General features: G+C 43.9%; 1 protein-coding gene across 2 annotated transcripts in view; it reads right to left on the reverse strand.

Moving 5' to 3' along the window:
- LOC118402968 (sorting nexin-29) overlaps positions 1 to 16610 on the reverse strand; it is a 121920-nt gene that overhangs the window by 28077 nt on the left and 77233 nt on the right. For both annotated transcript variants that reach the window (XM_035801373.2, XM_035801371.2), the window contains 3 exons: positions 13005 to 13121; positions 12084 to 12139; positions 9285 to 9366 (listed from right to left, as the gene is read on the reverse strand). In XM_035801373.2, coding sequence (XP_035657266.1) covers positions 9285 to 9366; positions 12084 to 12139; positions 13005 to 13121 — 255 coding nt within the window. The remainder of the gene's footprint in view (positions 1 to 9284; positions 9367 to 12083; positions 12140 to 13004; positions 13122 to 16610) is intronic.

Genomic DNA, 16610 nt, shown 5'->3' on the forward strand with positions numbered 1-16610 from the left:
GCAGTGGGGATGTTAGTTTCACCATAATGAGTTCAATTAGAAGCACTATTAGGTGGACCAATGTTGTACGGTTTGTACGGTTTGTGTGCTCATCTCTAACAGTAGCATTGAAACCATAGAAATAAATGATATTTGGAACATTCTGTTCTCCAGCTAAGCCACTTTGAAAGAAGGCTGTATTATAATAAGTTATATTGCTCATATGATCTTGTCCTTGAGTTAAAGAACATTCCGCTATATTCATCACCTGCCTCGAACTTCTAGGTGCCAGACTTTTCCTGGTCAGGTCACCTACAGTAGTTGGCCCGTAGTAACAGTGGCCTGTTATACTTGAGCCTCAGCCATGAAAGTAAACATGAAGTTACAACAAAGCCCAGAGAGAAGGATAATATGGAGATATGAAATATGAATGTGAAAAACAACCTTGATCATTAATCTAGACTAATGCAAAGTTATTTAGATTTTTGCACTGACTATGTAGAGGACTCCACACAATCACTCACACAGACTCCAACACACACACTTACTTTGCTAACACACATTCCTACTGACTCTACTCTACACATGCACACTTGCAAACATTTTTATTTTATTTCACCTTTATTTAAGTAGGCAAGTCAATTAAGAACAAAATCCTATTGCAATGGCATCCTACCAAGAAGAGGCAAAAAGCCTCCTGCTGGGACGGGAGCTGGGTTTAAAAGGGGAAAAAAGTAGGACAAAACACATTATGACAAGAGACACCATAACACCACATAAAGAGAGACCTAAGACAACAACACAGCATGGCAGCAACACATGACAACAACACAGTAGCAACACGACATGGTAGCAGCACAAACATGGTACAAACATTATTGGGTACAGACAACGGCACAAAGGGCAAGACGGTAGAGACAACAACACATCACGCGAAGCAGCCACAACTGTCAGTAAGAGTGTCCATGATTGAGTCTTTAAATGAAGACATGGAGATGAAACTGTCCAGCTCAACAACAACAAAAAATTGCGGATCGTTCCAGTCGTTAGCTGCAGCGAACTGAAAAGACCTTTAACAGGATGTGACTGGCAGAACGGGTGTTGTACGTGAAGGATGAGGGCTGCAGTAGATATCTCAGATAGGGGGAGGGGGGAGTGAGGCCTAAGAGGGTTTTATAAATAAGCATCAACCAGTGGGTCTTGCGTCGAGTAAACTAGCATGGGTAGGATGGTCCTGGGGTGAAAGAGGAGCGATTATGATAAAGGAAACCAAGTCTAGATTTAACCTTAGATATGTGCTGAGAGAAGGACAGTGTACCGTCTAGCCATCGTCCAAGTACTTGTATGAGGTGACTACCTCAAGCTATAAACCCTCAAAGGTAGGGGGGCATTCTTCTTACCGAACTACATGTCCTTTAATTTAGAGGTATTCAGAACAAGGTTAAGGGAAGAGGAAAGCTTGTTGGACACTAAGAAAGCTTTGTTGTAGAGCATTTAGCACAACATCTGGGGAGGGGCCAGACTGTATCATCTGCATATAAATGGATGAGAGAGCTTCCTACTGCCTGAGCTGTGTTGTTGATGTAAATTGAGAAGAGCGTGAGGCCTAGGCTCAAGCCGTGTGGTACTCCCTGGGTGACAGGCTATGGCTGAGACAGCAGATGTTCTGACTTTATACACTGCACTCTTTGAGGTAGTTAGCAAACCAGGTCAAAGACCCATCAGATACACCAATTCTCCTTAGACGAACCACAAGAATGGAATGGTTTACCATATAAAAAGCTTAGGCCAAGTCAATAAAAATAGCAGCACAACATTGCTTAGAATCAAGGGCAGTGATGACATTATTTAGGACATTTAAGGTCGCAGTGACATAACCTGAGCGGAAACCAGCCAGTCAGTTGATTATTGACATGTTTTTCCAACACTTGATAAACAGGGCAAAATGAAAATCGTCCTGAAACAGTTAGGATCAGCTTGATCTCTCCCTTTAAATAACGGACGCACAATCATCATGTGCGTCACGCATCACGCTGCTGCTAATCTATTTATCATACATCCTGATGCCAAGTCACCTTACCCCTGTAACCCCACCACACATTTTAAATATGGTACTCATGTTCTATTTCTCCTATGTTTCTGTTCTACTTTACTTTATTTTATAGTATAATATGTTTACTACTGATATTTATTACTGCATTGTTGGGAAAGAGCTAGCCAGAAAGGCATTTCACTGTACTTGTGCAAATGACAATAAAAGGTGATTTTGAAGCACCACAGTTTGTTCAGGGCTGTGTGAGACAGCGATATAGTGAAGCAAAGTACATGCAGCAGAACAGTAGTGCTTATGTCATCCCTCCCTCGTTCCCTCTCTCCTACCCTCCATCTCTCGCTCTTTATTTCTCTGTCCACTCTGGGACACAACATTTGCCAAATGAGGCAGAAAATATAATCCATTTGGAGGACTGCAGAAAAGGAGGAGGACGCGGAGTGATAAGAGCGTATAAGGAGAGAAATTTTCCATAAAAAATATTCAGCAGAAGATTTATCGGCTGTACACTCTCTCTGTGTGTGTGTGTGTGTGTGTGTGTGTGTGTGTGTGTGTGTGTGTGTGTGTGTGTGTGTGTGTGTGTGTGTGTGTGTGTGTGTGTGTGTGTGTGTGTGTGTGTGTGTGTGTGGAGGGAGGAAGCGATACCCTTCCCAGTGTCATTGAATCTGTTTAAGTAAAATAGCCTCTTGCCATGAACTAGTATCCTTACCACAATCACCATAATAACAGAGGTGACTAATAATACCAGCAATTAGAGGTCGACCGATTAATTGGAATGGCCGATTTAATTAGGGACGATTTCAAGTTTTCATAACAATGGGAAATCGTTAATTTTAGACGCCGATTTTGCGGATTTTATTTATTTGTATTTATTTAATCTTTATTTAAGTAGGCAAGTCAGTTAAGAACACATTCTTATTTTCAATGACGGCCTAGGAACGGTGGGTTAACTGCCTTGTTCAGGGGCAGAATGACAGATGTTTACCTTGTCAGCTCAGGGATTCAATCTGGCAGACTTACGGTTAACTAGTCCACCTGCCTCACGAGGAGCCGGCCTGTTACGCGAATGCAGTAAGAAGCCAAGGTAAGTTTCCAGCTAGCATTAAACTTAATCAATCATAATCACTAGTTATAACTACACATGGTTGATGATATTACTAATTTATCTAGCGTGTCCTGTGTTGCATATAATCGATGCGGTGCGCATTCGCGAAAAAGGACTGTCGTTGCTCCAACGTGTACCTAACCATAATCACCAATGCCTTTCTTAAAATCAATACACAGAAGTATATATTTTTAAACCTGCATTATTAGCTAAAAGAAATCCAGGTTAGCAGGCAATATTAACCAGATGAAATTGTGTCACTTCTCTTGCGTTCATTGCACGCAGATTCAGGGTATATGCAACAGTTTGGGCCGCCTGGCTCATTGCAAACTAATTTGCCAGAATTTTACATAATTATGACATAACATTGAAGGTTGTGCAATGTAACAGGAATATTTAGACTGATGGATGCCACCCGTTAGATAAAATACGGAACGGTTCCGTATTCCACTGAAAGAATAAAGTCTTGTTTTCGAGATGATAGTTTCTGGATTCGACCATATTAATGACCTCACATTTCTGTGTGTTATTATGATATAATTAAGTCTATGATTTGATAGAGCAGTCTGACTGAGCAATGGTAGGCACCAGCAGGCTCGTAAGCATTCATTAAAACAGCACTTTAGTGCGTTTTGCCAGCAGCTCTGCTGTTTATGACTTCAAGCCTATCAACTCCTGAGATTAGGCTGGTGTAACGATGTGAAATGGCTAGCTAGTTAGCATGATGCGCGCTAATAGCGCTTCAAACGTCACTCGCTCTGAGACTTGGAGTAGTTGTTCCCCTTGCTCTGCATGGGTAACGCTGCTTCGAGGGTGGCTGTTGTCGATGTGTTCCTGGTTCGAGCCCAGGTAGGAGCGAGGAGAGGGACGGAAGCTATACTGTTACACTGGCAATACTAAAGTGCCCATAAGAACATCCAATAGTCAAATGTATATGAAATACAAATGGTATAGAGAGCCCTATAATAACTACAACCTAAAGCTTCTTACCTGGGAATATTGAAGACTCATGTTAAAAGGAACCACCAGCTTTCATCATAGCTTTCTCATGTTCTGAGCAAGGAACTTAAACCGTAGCTTTCTTACATGGCACATATTGCACTTTTACTTTCTTCTCCAACACTTTGTTTTTGTATTATTTAAACCAAATTGAACATGTTTCATTATTTATTTGAGACTAAATTGATGTATTATATTAAGTTAGAATAAGTGTTCATTCAGTATTGTTGTAATTGTCATTATTACAAATACATTTTAAAAATCGGCTTCGGCTTTTTTGTCCTCCAATAATCGATATCGGCGTTTAAAAATCATAATCGGTCAACTTCTACTAGCAATAGACATTTTTTAAATGTGATCATAGTATCATCTCACATCATTCTCAAACCATAATCTGTCTAGTCATCCTGCTGAATGAGTTTGCAAAATGACCCACTGGTTTGTGATTCATTAATATACATACTATTCAAACATAAAATCACTGTGAGGCCTGCTGTAATATCATGAGTGGCAGAGCAGTTAGCTAACCAGGGCACACACACCGTCATTAGTGCACGCTCTAACCTCTGGCTCTCTGGAGTGGATAAATATTTCATCTTCATGCGTACAACACAAATGTAGTTGACACATAACTCTAAATTACATCCTTGGTACATGTACAATACTCTGACCTACGAGCCAGACTTGACCTTAACGAGATCGAACATGCATACACAAATCCTGCTTTACACAACTGATGGGAGAGAAGGTTGTGTGCACGCACGGACGGACGGACAGATAGATATTTTGTTACTTTATTTTTGCAAGATTAGATGTACAACTCAAATACTTTGACATATGATGTGAGTAGATTAGTATGGATTACTTTTGTCACATCATTTGTAGACATCAATATTCACTAGCCAAATTAAGTTCTCAGTCATATACCCTTAAAAGTTGAGGGCAGCAAGGGTCTTCAGGGGTATCAAATTATACCCTTGAAGTTTGAGTTCTGGAACATTAACAGAGTTACAGAACACTGAGAACTATATCACCCATGTATTAATACTCCAGGTAGACCAATAAAATGTGAGATGTTTATCTGTGCACTAAAGTCCATCTCACCCCGCCACACACTCCTCCTCTCCCCAGGAAGTGAAGGTTTGTTTATGATTGGGCTGTGAACTTCTAAAACACTAGGAAGGTCACTTGTAAAAGCCACTCCTACAATGTACCTCACACTTCTCCTTTCCATCCAGAGAAGAGGATTTGGAGGTCGCTAAATGAACAGTGATGTTGTTGACTAATGATTGGAGAGCAACATGTTGTTGTTTATTATCAGTGGTACAGATTAAGTACTTGAATATGTTTACCTCTGGAAGAACCTGAGGTAAATCTACCATAATGGTAAACAGTTTTATGATTACAGCACATAGTTTGTTCAAGAGCAGCAGGAGAAAGCTAGGATCACCTTGACTTGACTATGCATCCTCATCACATGCAGCCTACAATCATCCAAGCTCATTCCGAGCTACCAAGCTAATTTCTGCATAACCTCAGCCATTCTGCATTCAAACTGCACAACCTTCTCGTTGTCATAACCTTCATAGATGGATTACAGCGTTTTGTTACAAGCTCTGATAAAACAAGGAGCTATGTGATGATAGACAGATAGATGAATGCTGTCACTGGATGAACACTGTCACTCTTGTGCCAGGGACAACTTTGCATTCAAACGCCAGTGAAAATACTGATACTCACTAACTTTTGTCTTACTCTCTCTCTCTCTCCCACACCCTCTCTCTCTCTTTCTTCCATCTTATCCTCTTCCCCACCCTCTCTCTCTCCTGAATGAATAAGTCACAAGTCGGGTTCGTAGCATTGCTCTAATGAGTATGGCAGGAAGTGGCAAAGCGAGGGAATGAGAAAACGGATAAACGAGAGAGAAAGAGAGAGAATTAGATGGGAGACGTGGAGGAGGTTAGAGACACAGCCCCATAGTGTTTCCAGGAACTATAGTAAATTAATGGCTTGAGTTGACTCGGACTCTGAGGTACGGCATTGGATATTCCACTACTAGCCCCTCACAAGACAAAGATCAAACAGCCTAGCAAGGCTCTGCAATCTAGAGCCGCTGCAATTCTGATTTAAATTACCAAGAGAGAAACTTGGGCAATTTCCTGTCACCTTCCAGCCTTAACATCATCTTCTCTGAATTGCCGTTATTATCTTTGTATATCAGAGTTATTTGATGGTTATTTCCTTCCAAATATATTTGCAGATCGTACAACGTGTTCTCAGTTCTCTGACTGGCCTAACATGCTCTTCTGAAGATGGAAATCTAACTAAAGCGATCTTTGTCTTTTACAGTGGAGATCCAATTTATGACGAATCGATGCAACTAAAAACAACGATCATCATAGTAATCAACATCCACCACAAACAACTACCACCAGGTCGATAATCAAGGGCCGCCATTACCATAACCATCATCTTTACAGTCTTGATCATCATCTCAATTAGGAATCAGATTAATAATGGGCTCTGGTCTACTTATGGATATGATATCCCTCATTTGCATAGGCAAAGAAGCCAATGAGATGCAGTCTCAGGCTTTGGCAAAAGAAACACGCACATACACAAAGAGTTTGCAGACTGAACTACGTAAACTGTCCACCACTCCATTGTATGAATCCTCTCAGCGCGTTGTGAAGTCAACTGCATGCAATATAGAGATTATCATCATTAGCACTTTTCCCACAGTGCACCTCTGGGGAATGGGACCTATGGGATCTATGTGATGGGAACAGCACACGTTGGAAGCATGTCAACGAGGACGACTCAATTATTCATTGTTATAACTGATTTCTATTTCGAGTATGTGCATGTTCAAGGGCTTGGCTCCAACAGGAAGCCAAAGGTAGCTTATATAATGCCTATTGAATGCTCGATTAGTGTGTCTGTGACTCGCTTTCAAATCACCCTCGCACACACTCAGCTTTCCTCTGAGAAACTACAGTAGTCTCAGGTATCCCGGAATATTTGGAATTGAAAATGAGAGAGCGAGCGAGAGAGAGAAAGAAAAGCAGTTATCAAATCTCATTAGTGTTGTAAAAATATGGGAAAGTTTGCAGCAGGCCAGACTTTGTGTGGAAGCGATTGGCTCAGTTTCTTTTTACTGATCAAAGGGAATCACTCATTTAAAAAAAATAAAAACCAGTACATTCTGTGTGCCGGGGCTCATCTTGAGTACAGGGCTTCACTTGGCATCAGCACACAAGAGGTAAAATAAATCTGTGTACAGTGTGTGTGCTCAACTAAGCAAAGAGTTTTCCCATGAATCATAACATTGCTTTTACTTTCCTTTAAGCAATTAGTCTACTCTAGAAGATATATATATTTATTTTAGCTACGCTGGGAATGTAAGTGGATTTGATATGTTGTAAGTACATCCATCATCTCCACCTGGCAAATGAAGGGCTCTTCAGTTCTGTTATTATTTTACTTGTTACTCTGAGGGAGAAGAGAAAAGCCATTTTTCGTATTTTTTTCCATGACACACATTTCTATAATAACTTCTTGTTGGTATCGTATGAGAATGCAACAATAATTTCCAACTGCTGTTATAGTCTCATGAAAGGAGGGGGGAGAGAGGGAGAGAGTAGGGGAGAGACGGAGGGCTCATCTGGGGAGAACAAAACAGGAGTGATAATAGTGAGGTTCGTCACAACCTCCCTCTCTCTATGGGCATCGCAGGCCTTGTTCTGTCTACATTGAGTCATTTTAAACAGAGAAGAAAAGTGGCTTTTGAGAAAGGCAAAGACAGAATGGAGAACAAGCAATTTGCCTGCTCAATAAATGCCCTGTAATCTAGTGGCAGAGAAGAATGCCACGCTTCTCTGGCTCCCATTTCTCTCTCACTTTTCTCTCTCTATTTATCTTCTCTCCCCTCTCCATCATTTTCAGTTCAGCAGAGAGTGAAACGGAGCTGTGTGATTCTGATGTTGTGTTCTGCTGGGTGGTGCTGGTTTTTAGGCCCTGCTGTTATTGGAACAGTACAGGAACACGATGTTTGGAATGAATGGCCGAGGGTTGCTGTCACCTGGTTGGCTGGTTGGAAATGGGAACATTACATTTTTTAAAAACACATTCTAGAACTCAATTTCTATAATACCAGTAGTCTCTCTTTCAAATGCTATTTAAGAACAGGTGTATGCACCTTCTGTATGAGAAATACCTATTCTCATATATCCCGCATACAGCTCCAATGTTTTGGCATGAGTGACCCATCACGTCTGTTTTTAAGCCTGGGAGAGGAAGATACAAAGTGCCTTTCACACACAGCCAACAATGGCAAACTGTTCTCATCTATCTAGTCTATTAAGAACAATAGTAATGTTTCCGTAGGGATCTAGAAGACAAATAGACCCCTGAGAACACACCACAAAGGCACAAAAGCCTATACAGGATACAGCCATTGTCTGAGGCTAGTGCTAGTAAAAACAGGTGTCATTAAATCAATGAAAAATATTTACGTAACCATTTAACTAGAATATAGAAGTTCAATGCTAAATCCGTCAACTGAACTTCCCAGCAAAACCTTGAATTACCTCTGATTCCTTTCTGTACCAATCGGATAATTGATGTGTTATCAGCCATAACCTTTTACTTTCCAATACCAGCCTCCTGTCACTACTTATCAGGGTTAACATCTGGAGGCACTGCCCAGGCCTCTACTATTCTGTCCAGGGGTGCGTGTTATGTCTTCACACCACACTGCAGTGGCAGAGATACAAGAGCAGACTTGTACATAGTTCAATCCGGGAGCCAGCCAATCACGCTCGACTATCTCTCTGCTGAGGTTGTGTCACCTGTCGTGTCCCATCATTTCTGGTTTCACCTCGCTACACTGTGGCTCCTCATCCTGACAGAGGAGAGTGGAACCAAGCAGGGCAGTGACACATACCCCCTCAAGGGAGAACGGGAAGGAAGGCGACACAGTGAGAGACCTGAGGTTTCACGCCTAGTCAACGTGCTAGGTACAATAAAAAGCAGGGCATATGCTGGGTGTTAGTCTTTACTAGTTACTCCATTCAACAACCAAACACAAAAATGGGATACCAGAAAATGAGGATGTCTTGACCTGTTTATTGGACTAGGATCTGGTGTTACCTGGTATACATGGTAGGCGTTAGAAGCACGTCCTTGCAGAAACACAGAGGGAATCCAGACATTGATGAGAGCACGGTGAGCCCTGCGGGAGAGGAATACACAGTAAGGGTTATAGATACTGTAGTATTTATCGCAGGAAAGCTGTCATTCATAAAATATACTACGACATTAAAGAGAGGGTCTTCAATAGATTCAAGAATTCACTACTACTACGCTTATATGAAGATCACGTTGTCAGGAAGCAGAAATCAGAGCCACTACGATATTTGCCAGGCTACCCATCCATACCACTCCGGCCAAACACCACGGCCACTAACGTTTCTTCTCCACGATGAATGCATGGGGAAATCGACAGAGCAGCGGAATTCAATTCAGGATGAGTTGTCAGGCAAAGAGACTATTAAACCATGAAAAAATGGCTACCTACATAAAAACTCCAGGAGGAGACCTTTCATTAGGGAAATGGAAAGAACCCAAAGGGAGATAAAATGTGAACCTGTATGTGGTTTGACCTCTGCTCCTCACTACCTCCCACCAGAGGATATTACTACCATCTTGCTGGAACACAGTGTTTCAGACACCCAGGGTGTGTTCAAAATCGCACACTATCCCTATATAGTACACTACTTTTGACCAGAGCCCTATGGGTACTGGTTGAAGGTGGTGGACTATATAGGCAATAGGCTGCCATTCAGGCACCCAGTAATAGTCAGGTGTTACAGCCCTCTAGTCCTCTACCCCTGTTCTCTGTGTTTAATAAGAGACATAACTGATTTAAACAGCACAGTGACACAGCCTCCCTCCCTCCTCCCTCACAAAGGTTGCAGTGTTCTTTTTTTCACCGGCGCTAATGAGGACATGAGGAAACTGGTCAAGTGGGTGACCACCTTGGTTCAACTCTGTTTTAAACCACTCCTCTCCTAATGAGACGACAGGGGTCATCCCTGGACCAGATGAGCTAGTGTCAACAGGCTTTCTTTACAAATAGCCATTTAAAAATATATATATTTTAAACATTTCTACATTTTAGTCATTAGCGGATGCTCTTATCCAGAGCGCCTTAGAGTTTGTGCATTCCATCTTAAGATAGCTGGGTGAGACAGCCAAATGTCACAGTTGCACATTTTAACTAACTTTTACCTCAATAAAGTAGTTATCATAAAGTACTAGCCAGGTTCTATTAGCAGTTAGGACAACACCTGTATATACACTGCATGTACAAAACACTAGGAACACCTTCTGTACCCCCTTTTGCCCTCAGAACAGCCTCAATTCTTGGAGGAATGGACTCTGCAAGGTGTTGAAAGCGTTCCACAGGGATACTGGCCCATGTTGACTCCAATGCATCCCACGGTCATGTCAAGTTGGCTGGATGTCCTTTGGGTGGTGGACATTCAAATCAAATCAAGCTTTAATTATACAGCACATTTCAGACATGCAATGTGCTTCACAGGAAAATAACTAATAAAAACAATGAAAATAAAAGCTGAACTATTTACAAGAAACATAAGACAAAAAAACAAAATAACGGAAAAAAAAGTGAACGACTAAAAAGCAAAGCTAAAAAGATGCACACAGGAACCTGTTGAGTGTGGAAAACCCAGCAGCATTGCAGATCTTGACACTCAAACCGGTACACCTGGCACCTAATACCCCATTCAAAAGCACTTAAATCTTTTGTTTTGCCCATTCACCCTCTGAATGGCACACACACAATCCATGTCTCAATGCTTAAAAATCAGTCTTCAACATGTCTCCTCTCCTTCATCTACACTGATTGAAATGGATTTAACAAGTGACATCAATAAGGGATCATAGCTTCCACCTGGATTCACCTGGTCAGTCTATATCAGGGAAAATATTTTGTACACTCAGTGTACACAGTAATGTATGTTTACAATATACAGAGTATATAGCTTACCATGAAAATGGTTTAGTGTCTTATGACTGGGGATCTACAGGGCTGGGCTTGTCCTCCCCTGATTTTAAAGACTCAGTACTTTGTTTAAGCACTTTTGGCAGTGATTACAGCCTAGAGTCTTCTTGGGTATGACGCTACAAGCTTGGCTCACCAGTATTTGGGGAGTTTCTCCCATTCTTCTCTGCAGATTCTCTCCAGAGATGTTTGAAAGGCTTCAAGTCTGGGCTCTGGCTGGGACACTCAAGGACATTCAGAGATTTGTCCCGAAGCCGCTCCTGCGTTGTCTTGGCTGTGTGCTTAGGGTCATTGTCCTGTTTGAAGGTGAACCTTCGCCCCAGTCTGAGGTCCTGAGCGTTCTGGAGCAGGTTTTCATCAAGAATCTCTCTGTATTTTTCTCTGTTCATTATTGCCTGGATCCTGACTAGTCTCCCAGTCCCTGCTGCTGAAATACATCCTCACAGCATGATGCTGCCACCACCATGCTTCACCGTAGGGATGGTGCCAGATTTCCTCCAGACATGACGCTTGGCATTCAGGCCAAAGAGTTCCATCTTAGTTTCATCAGACTTGTTTCTCATGGTCTGAGAGTCTTTAGGTGCCTTTTGGCAAACTCCAAGCGGGCTGTCATGTGCCTTTTACTGAGGAGTGGTTTCTGTCTGGCCACTCGTCCTTCTGTAAGGTTCTCGCACCTCCAGAGAGGAACTCTAGGGCGCTGTCAGAGTGCCCATCATGTTCTTGGTCACCTCTCTGAACAAGGCTCTCCGATTGGGGTCTGAATACTTTCCGAAAGCACTGTTTATAGTAGAGATAGACAGACACTGCTCATGTGATAAGATATATACTGTAGATGTAGATATGGGGAGATAAAAGGTGCTTACGTCTCAAAATCTGATAGGCTGGGGTCGTCAGAAGTCTGGCTCAGGTCACCAGGAACCTTTATTCAAAAGTAAGGAGAGGAAGATGGAGCGAGAGAGAGAGAGAGAGCAAAATGTCACTGTTTATCCAAAATGTCACTGCGTTACTATGTCAGCTACCTTTCATCCATTTCTACTTTACACAACCCTCTGTGTCTGAGCAGCAGGGTTGGGTAGATCCTGAGGGAGAGGGCGTCTTTCTGTGTGACCAGTGGAGCAGAGCACTGTGACATTACTGTACCATCACCACCACTCTCACATCAACGTCCTGTACACACTAAAAAAAACAATTGGAAGTCATAGTGTAGTGCGTGACACCATAGGGCCTCTTGTTGTTGTTAATCCCTGGATAGGAGGGAGTGGCAGAGATGGACACTATTACCCAGCGTGGCTGTAAGGGATCCATTCCTATAATCTGTCTTCTCCTCAAATCCCCCCACAGCCCAGGGACACATGCAGGGGTAATTCTTTGTGTGTGTGTGTGGCGGGGGCTGTGTTTATGTGTGTGTGTGTGTTTCAACAGCCTTTTGTCTTTCATTTTCAATGTGTGGACTGTCTATTAATAGAACAAAATGGTCTGGTGTAGAGAGGATGAAGTAGGGCTCTCACACCCCAGAGACAGGACCACAGGGCTGGGATAGAGGGGGCCACATCTCCTCTACTCCCCTCCTGCTCCAGCCCCAGGGACCAGAGAACCACACATACAGCTTGCCTGGTCAGCCAGCCAGTGTACGGCCAAAGCTGGGCCAGCAGATGATGGCTGGAGCTCTGGGATAAGAGGTAGCCTGGGGTAGTTGATTTGTTACCGAGTGGCCGGCAATCTCCCATGGGTGTGTGTGTGGGTGTGTGTATGCAGGCAATGTGTCTGTGTAGAGGGTAACTCACTGGTCCTCTGAGATCAATGAGTTCCTGTTTCATTTGGTTGATGAGGTGGTCCTTGGCCATCAGAGAACGGTACAGACGCTCATTGAACTCTATCAGCTCGCCATGCATTTCAGCCACCTGGTATAAACACACACACACAAATACACACAGGGTTAGTTACAGTTTGGAACACACACATGATCCTTGCAGCTGTATATGAACTGAAACAACAGACTCCAGAACAAGTCAACAATGATACACAGTGGAACCGTAAGATTGACAGTTTGGCCAATCAGCTAATCGGATGTGCACACACACACAGGGTGGTTGAGTCCAGGCTGCTCACGACATCAGCTGTCAGTGTCTATAACAGACCTGGACAGGGTGATAGGTTTCTGCCACCAGCATGTCACAAACAGAGACAGCCAGATAGCTGTGACATGCATTCATTTGTCTGGGGACATCAGGTGTCAGGGTAGATTGAGGACAGGGACATCTGGGTATGACCGGTGAATGATGTCATTTTTGACATGTCTGTAGACGTCACTGACCCTAACACACAGAGTATACCACCTCAAACACACTGGGTTAAAATAAGACATCATAGAGTCTCATTTGAAAGTGAGACAGAATGTTTTAGCCTGGTTGTTGGTTTTTTGAAAACTACCAAGGAATTCACTTCAGTGCCAGGCTAGTTTAAGAATGGTTATTTTAAGAAAGCTCTTTGTCTGTTATTATGAGGGAGAGATATAATTATAGTAGTTAAAAGGCAAGGAATAATGAAGACAATTATTATCTTATAGCACAAAGTTGAAAAATAACCTCAACATGGCATCTGGGAGAGGTGAGGAAACAAAGTTTTCCTTTGTTATAGTTTTCCAGCTTGGCTATAATTATCTCATAGTTAGCTAACATTTAAACATTCACCGAGGTTTCTAGGTCACTATTAATAAATACAGTTGTTTTTAACTTTCCAGACTTCAGATGAATGAATTCAAACACAGTGACCTCAGGATCAGGTAGAGAGATTTGGACATTAAAATGCAGAACTTGACATCTTTGAAGGCAGCCCCATCAAAACACTCCTGCTTCCACTGCTTCTGCTTTGAAATGCACTCAACATTCAACTTCCCCATCTCAGGAGTTAACCTGCAGCTTCCTTGAAGTTGTCTAACTCTACAGAGACTGGGAGAGACAACGGGCGTGTTGAACGATGTGAACACCCACCCACCCAAACACAGGTACGCACACACACACAGGTACAAACACACGAACACGGACATACAAACACAGACGCGTGTGCATGTGCACCCTCACACGTGCCCGCACGACTCAGCTGACATTTGGAGTACCAACAGCACTAGCGAGGCCCAACAGTGCCGCATCACCTTTGACAGCCTCCCTGTGGGGAACTGAGGAGGGAGGGAGTGACGATAGACGGACCAAGGCGCAGCGTGTGTAGAGTTACATCTTTATTAGGGTGAAAACGTCAAACAAAAACAATAAACCAACAACGAAAACGTGACACCAGTGGTGGTGCTACACACACACACACACACACACACACACACACACACACACACACACACACACACACACACACACACACACACACACACACACACACACACACACACACACACACACACACACACACACACACACACACACACACACACACACACACACACACACACACACACACACACACACACACACACACACACACACACAAAACAATATCCCACAGAGCAGGTGGGAGAAAGTGCTTCCTAAATATCAAATCAAATCAAATTTTATGATCCCCAATTAGAGACAATGATTACCAGCTGCCTCTAATAGGGAACCATACAACCCAGCCACATAGAAAATCAATGACTAGAACACCCCCCCTAGTCACACTCTGACCTAAACACCATAGAGAACCGAGGGCTCTCTATGGTCAGGGCGTGACAGGAACACTAAACAGCACAACAGAAAGGTTCCTAGCTACCAAGTCGGAACAACAGAACTCACTGACGGAACATCGGATCATTCTGGAAAACTCAATCCATTCATCACCTCTATTTATTTGTGCCGTAACTTTCAAATAGGACATTAAAAAAAGAAATTAATTTGAAGCGTGAAGGAACCCAATTAATTCTCAGTGAGAGGGAGCTAATCAGTTTGTTATTCTGCGGCCGCGCCTGCTGATTTGCATATGTCATTTCAGTCAGTCACAGCCACTTGCGAACGCTCCCAATTCAGTTAAACAGGCCAGGAGTGCACATGCGGTTTCAACCTCATTACTCACCATGCAGCGCTGGTCGGGAAGACAAGACCAAGTCACCACATTCATTCATTCAATGTTTAACTGTGTTTCAATTGAGAAAAGTTGTCCATTTTCTATTTCAGCTTTTCCATTAAAACTTTCTGAAAGAGCAAAGCATTTTATTGATAGCAGTTAGTTTTGGTTTATGGTAAGTTATTCAGGACCTACAAACTAACTTAACAGTAAAATCAGTTGTCAGCCTCTATTTGTGGGCCATATGACAGTTCTATATGGCCCTGTTGTGATGCAGGTGATCCTGGCAGTTCTCTCCCTCCATCCCCCTTTCTCCCATACCCTCCCTCCATCTCCCTCTCTCCCTTCCTCCCCTCCCTCCCTTCATCCCTTCCCTCTCTCTCCCTTCCTCCCCTCCCTCTCTCTCGCTTCCTCCCCTCCATCCCTCTCTCTCCCTTCCTCTCCTCCATCTCCCTCCCTCTCTCTCTCCCTTCCTCCCCTCCCTCCCTCTCTCTCTCTCTCTCTCTCTCTCTCTCTCTCCCTCCCTCCCTCCCTCCCTCTTCCTTCCTTCCTTCCTTCCTTCCTTCCTTCCTTCCTTCCTTCCTTCCTTCCTTCCCTCCCTCCCTCCCTCCCTCCCTCCCTCCCTCCCTCTCTCTCTCCCTTCCTCCCCTCCCTCTCTCTCTCTCTCTCTCTCTCTCTCCCTCCCTCCCTCTCTCTCTCTCTCTCTCTCTCTCTCCCTCCCCGCCTCCCTCCCTCCCACCCTCTCTCCCTCTCTCTCTTCCCCCTCCATCCCTCCCTCCCTCCCTCCATCCCTCTCTCTCTCCCTTCCTCCCCTCCCTCTCTCTCTCTCTCTCTCTCCATCCCTCCCTCTCTCTCTCTCTCTCTCTCTCTCTCTCTCTCTCTCTCTCTCTCTCCTCCTCCCCCCCTCCCTCCCTCCCCCCCTCCCTCCCTCTCTCTCTTCCCCCTCCCTCCATCCCTCTCTCTCTCCCTTCCTCCCCTCCCTTTCTCTCCCTTTCTCTCCTCCCTCTCCCTCCCTCCCTCCCTCCCTCCCTCTCCCTTCTTCCCCTCCCTCGCTCCCTCCCTCGCTCGCTCGCTCTCTCTCTCTCCCTCCCTCCCTCCCTCCATCCCTCTCTCTCTCCCTCCCTCCCTCTCTCTCTCCCTTCCTCCCCTCCCTCTCTCTCTCCCTACCTCCCCTCCCTCCCTCCCTCTCTCTCTTCCTCCCCTCCCTCCCTCCCTCCATCCCTCTCTCTCTCCCTTCCTCCCCTCCCTCTCTCTCTCTCCCTAGGCTGACAGTAGTGTGAGGTGAGCAGCAGTTAGTGTGAGGCGAGCAGAGTTGCTGTGCTGAGCTGGGAACCTGTACAGAG

Source organism: Oncorhynchus keta, chromosome 24 (genome assembly GCF_023373465.1).
Source record: "Oncorhynchus keta strain PuntledgeMale-10-30-2019 chromosome 24, Oket_V2, whole genome shotgun sequence".
Lineage (NCBI taxonomy): Eukaryota > Metazoa > Chordata > Actinopteri > Salmoniformes > Salmonidae > Oncorhynchus > Oncorhynchus keta.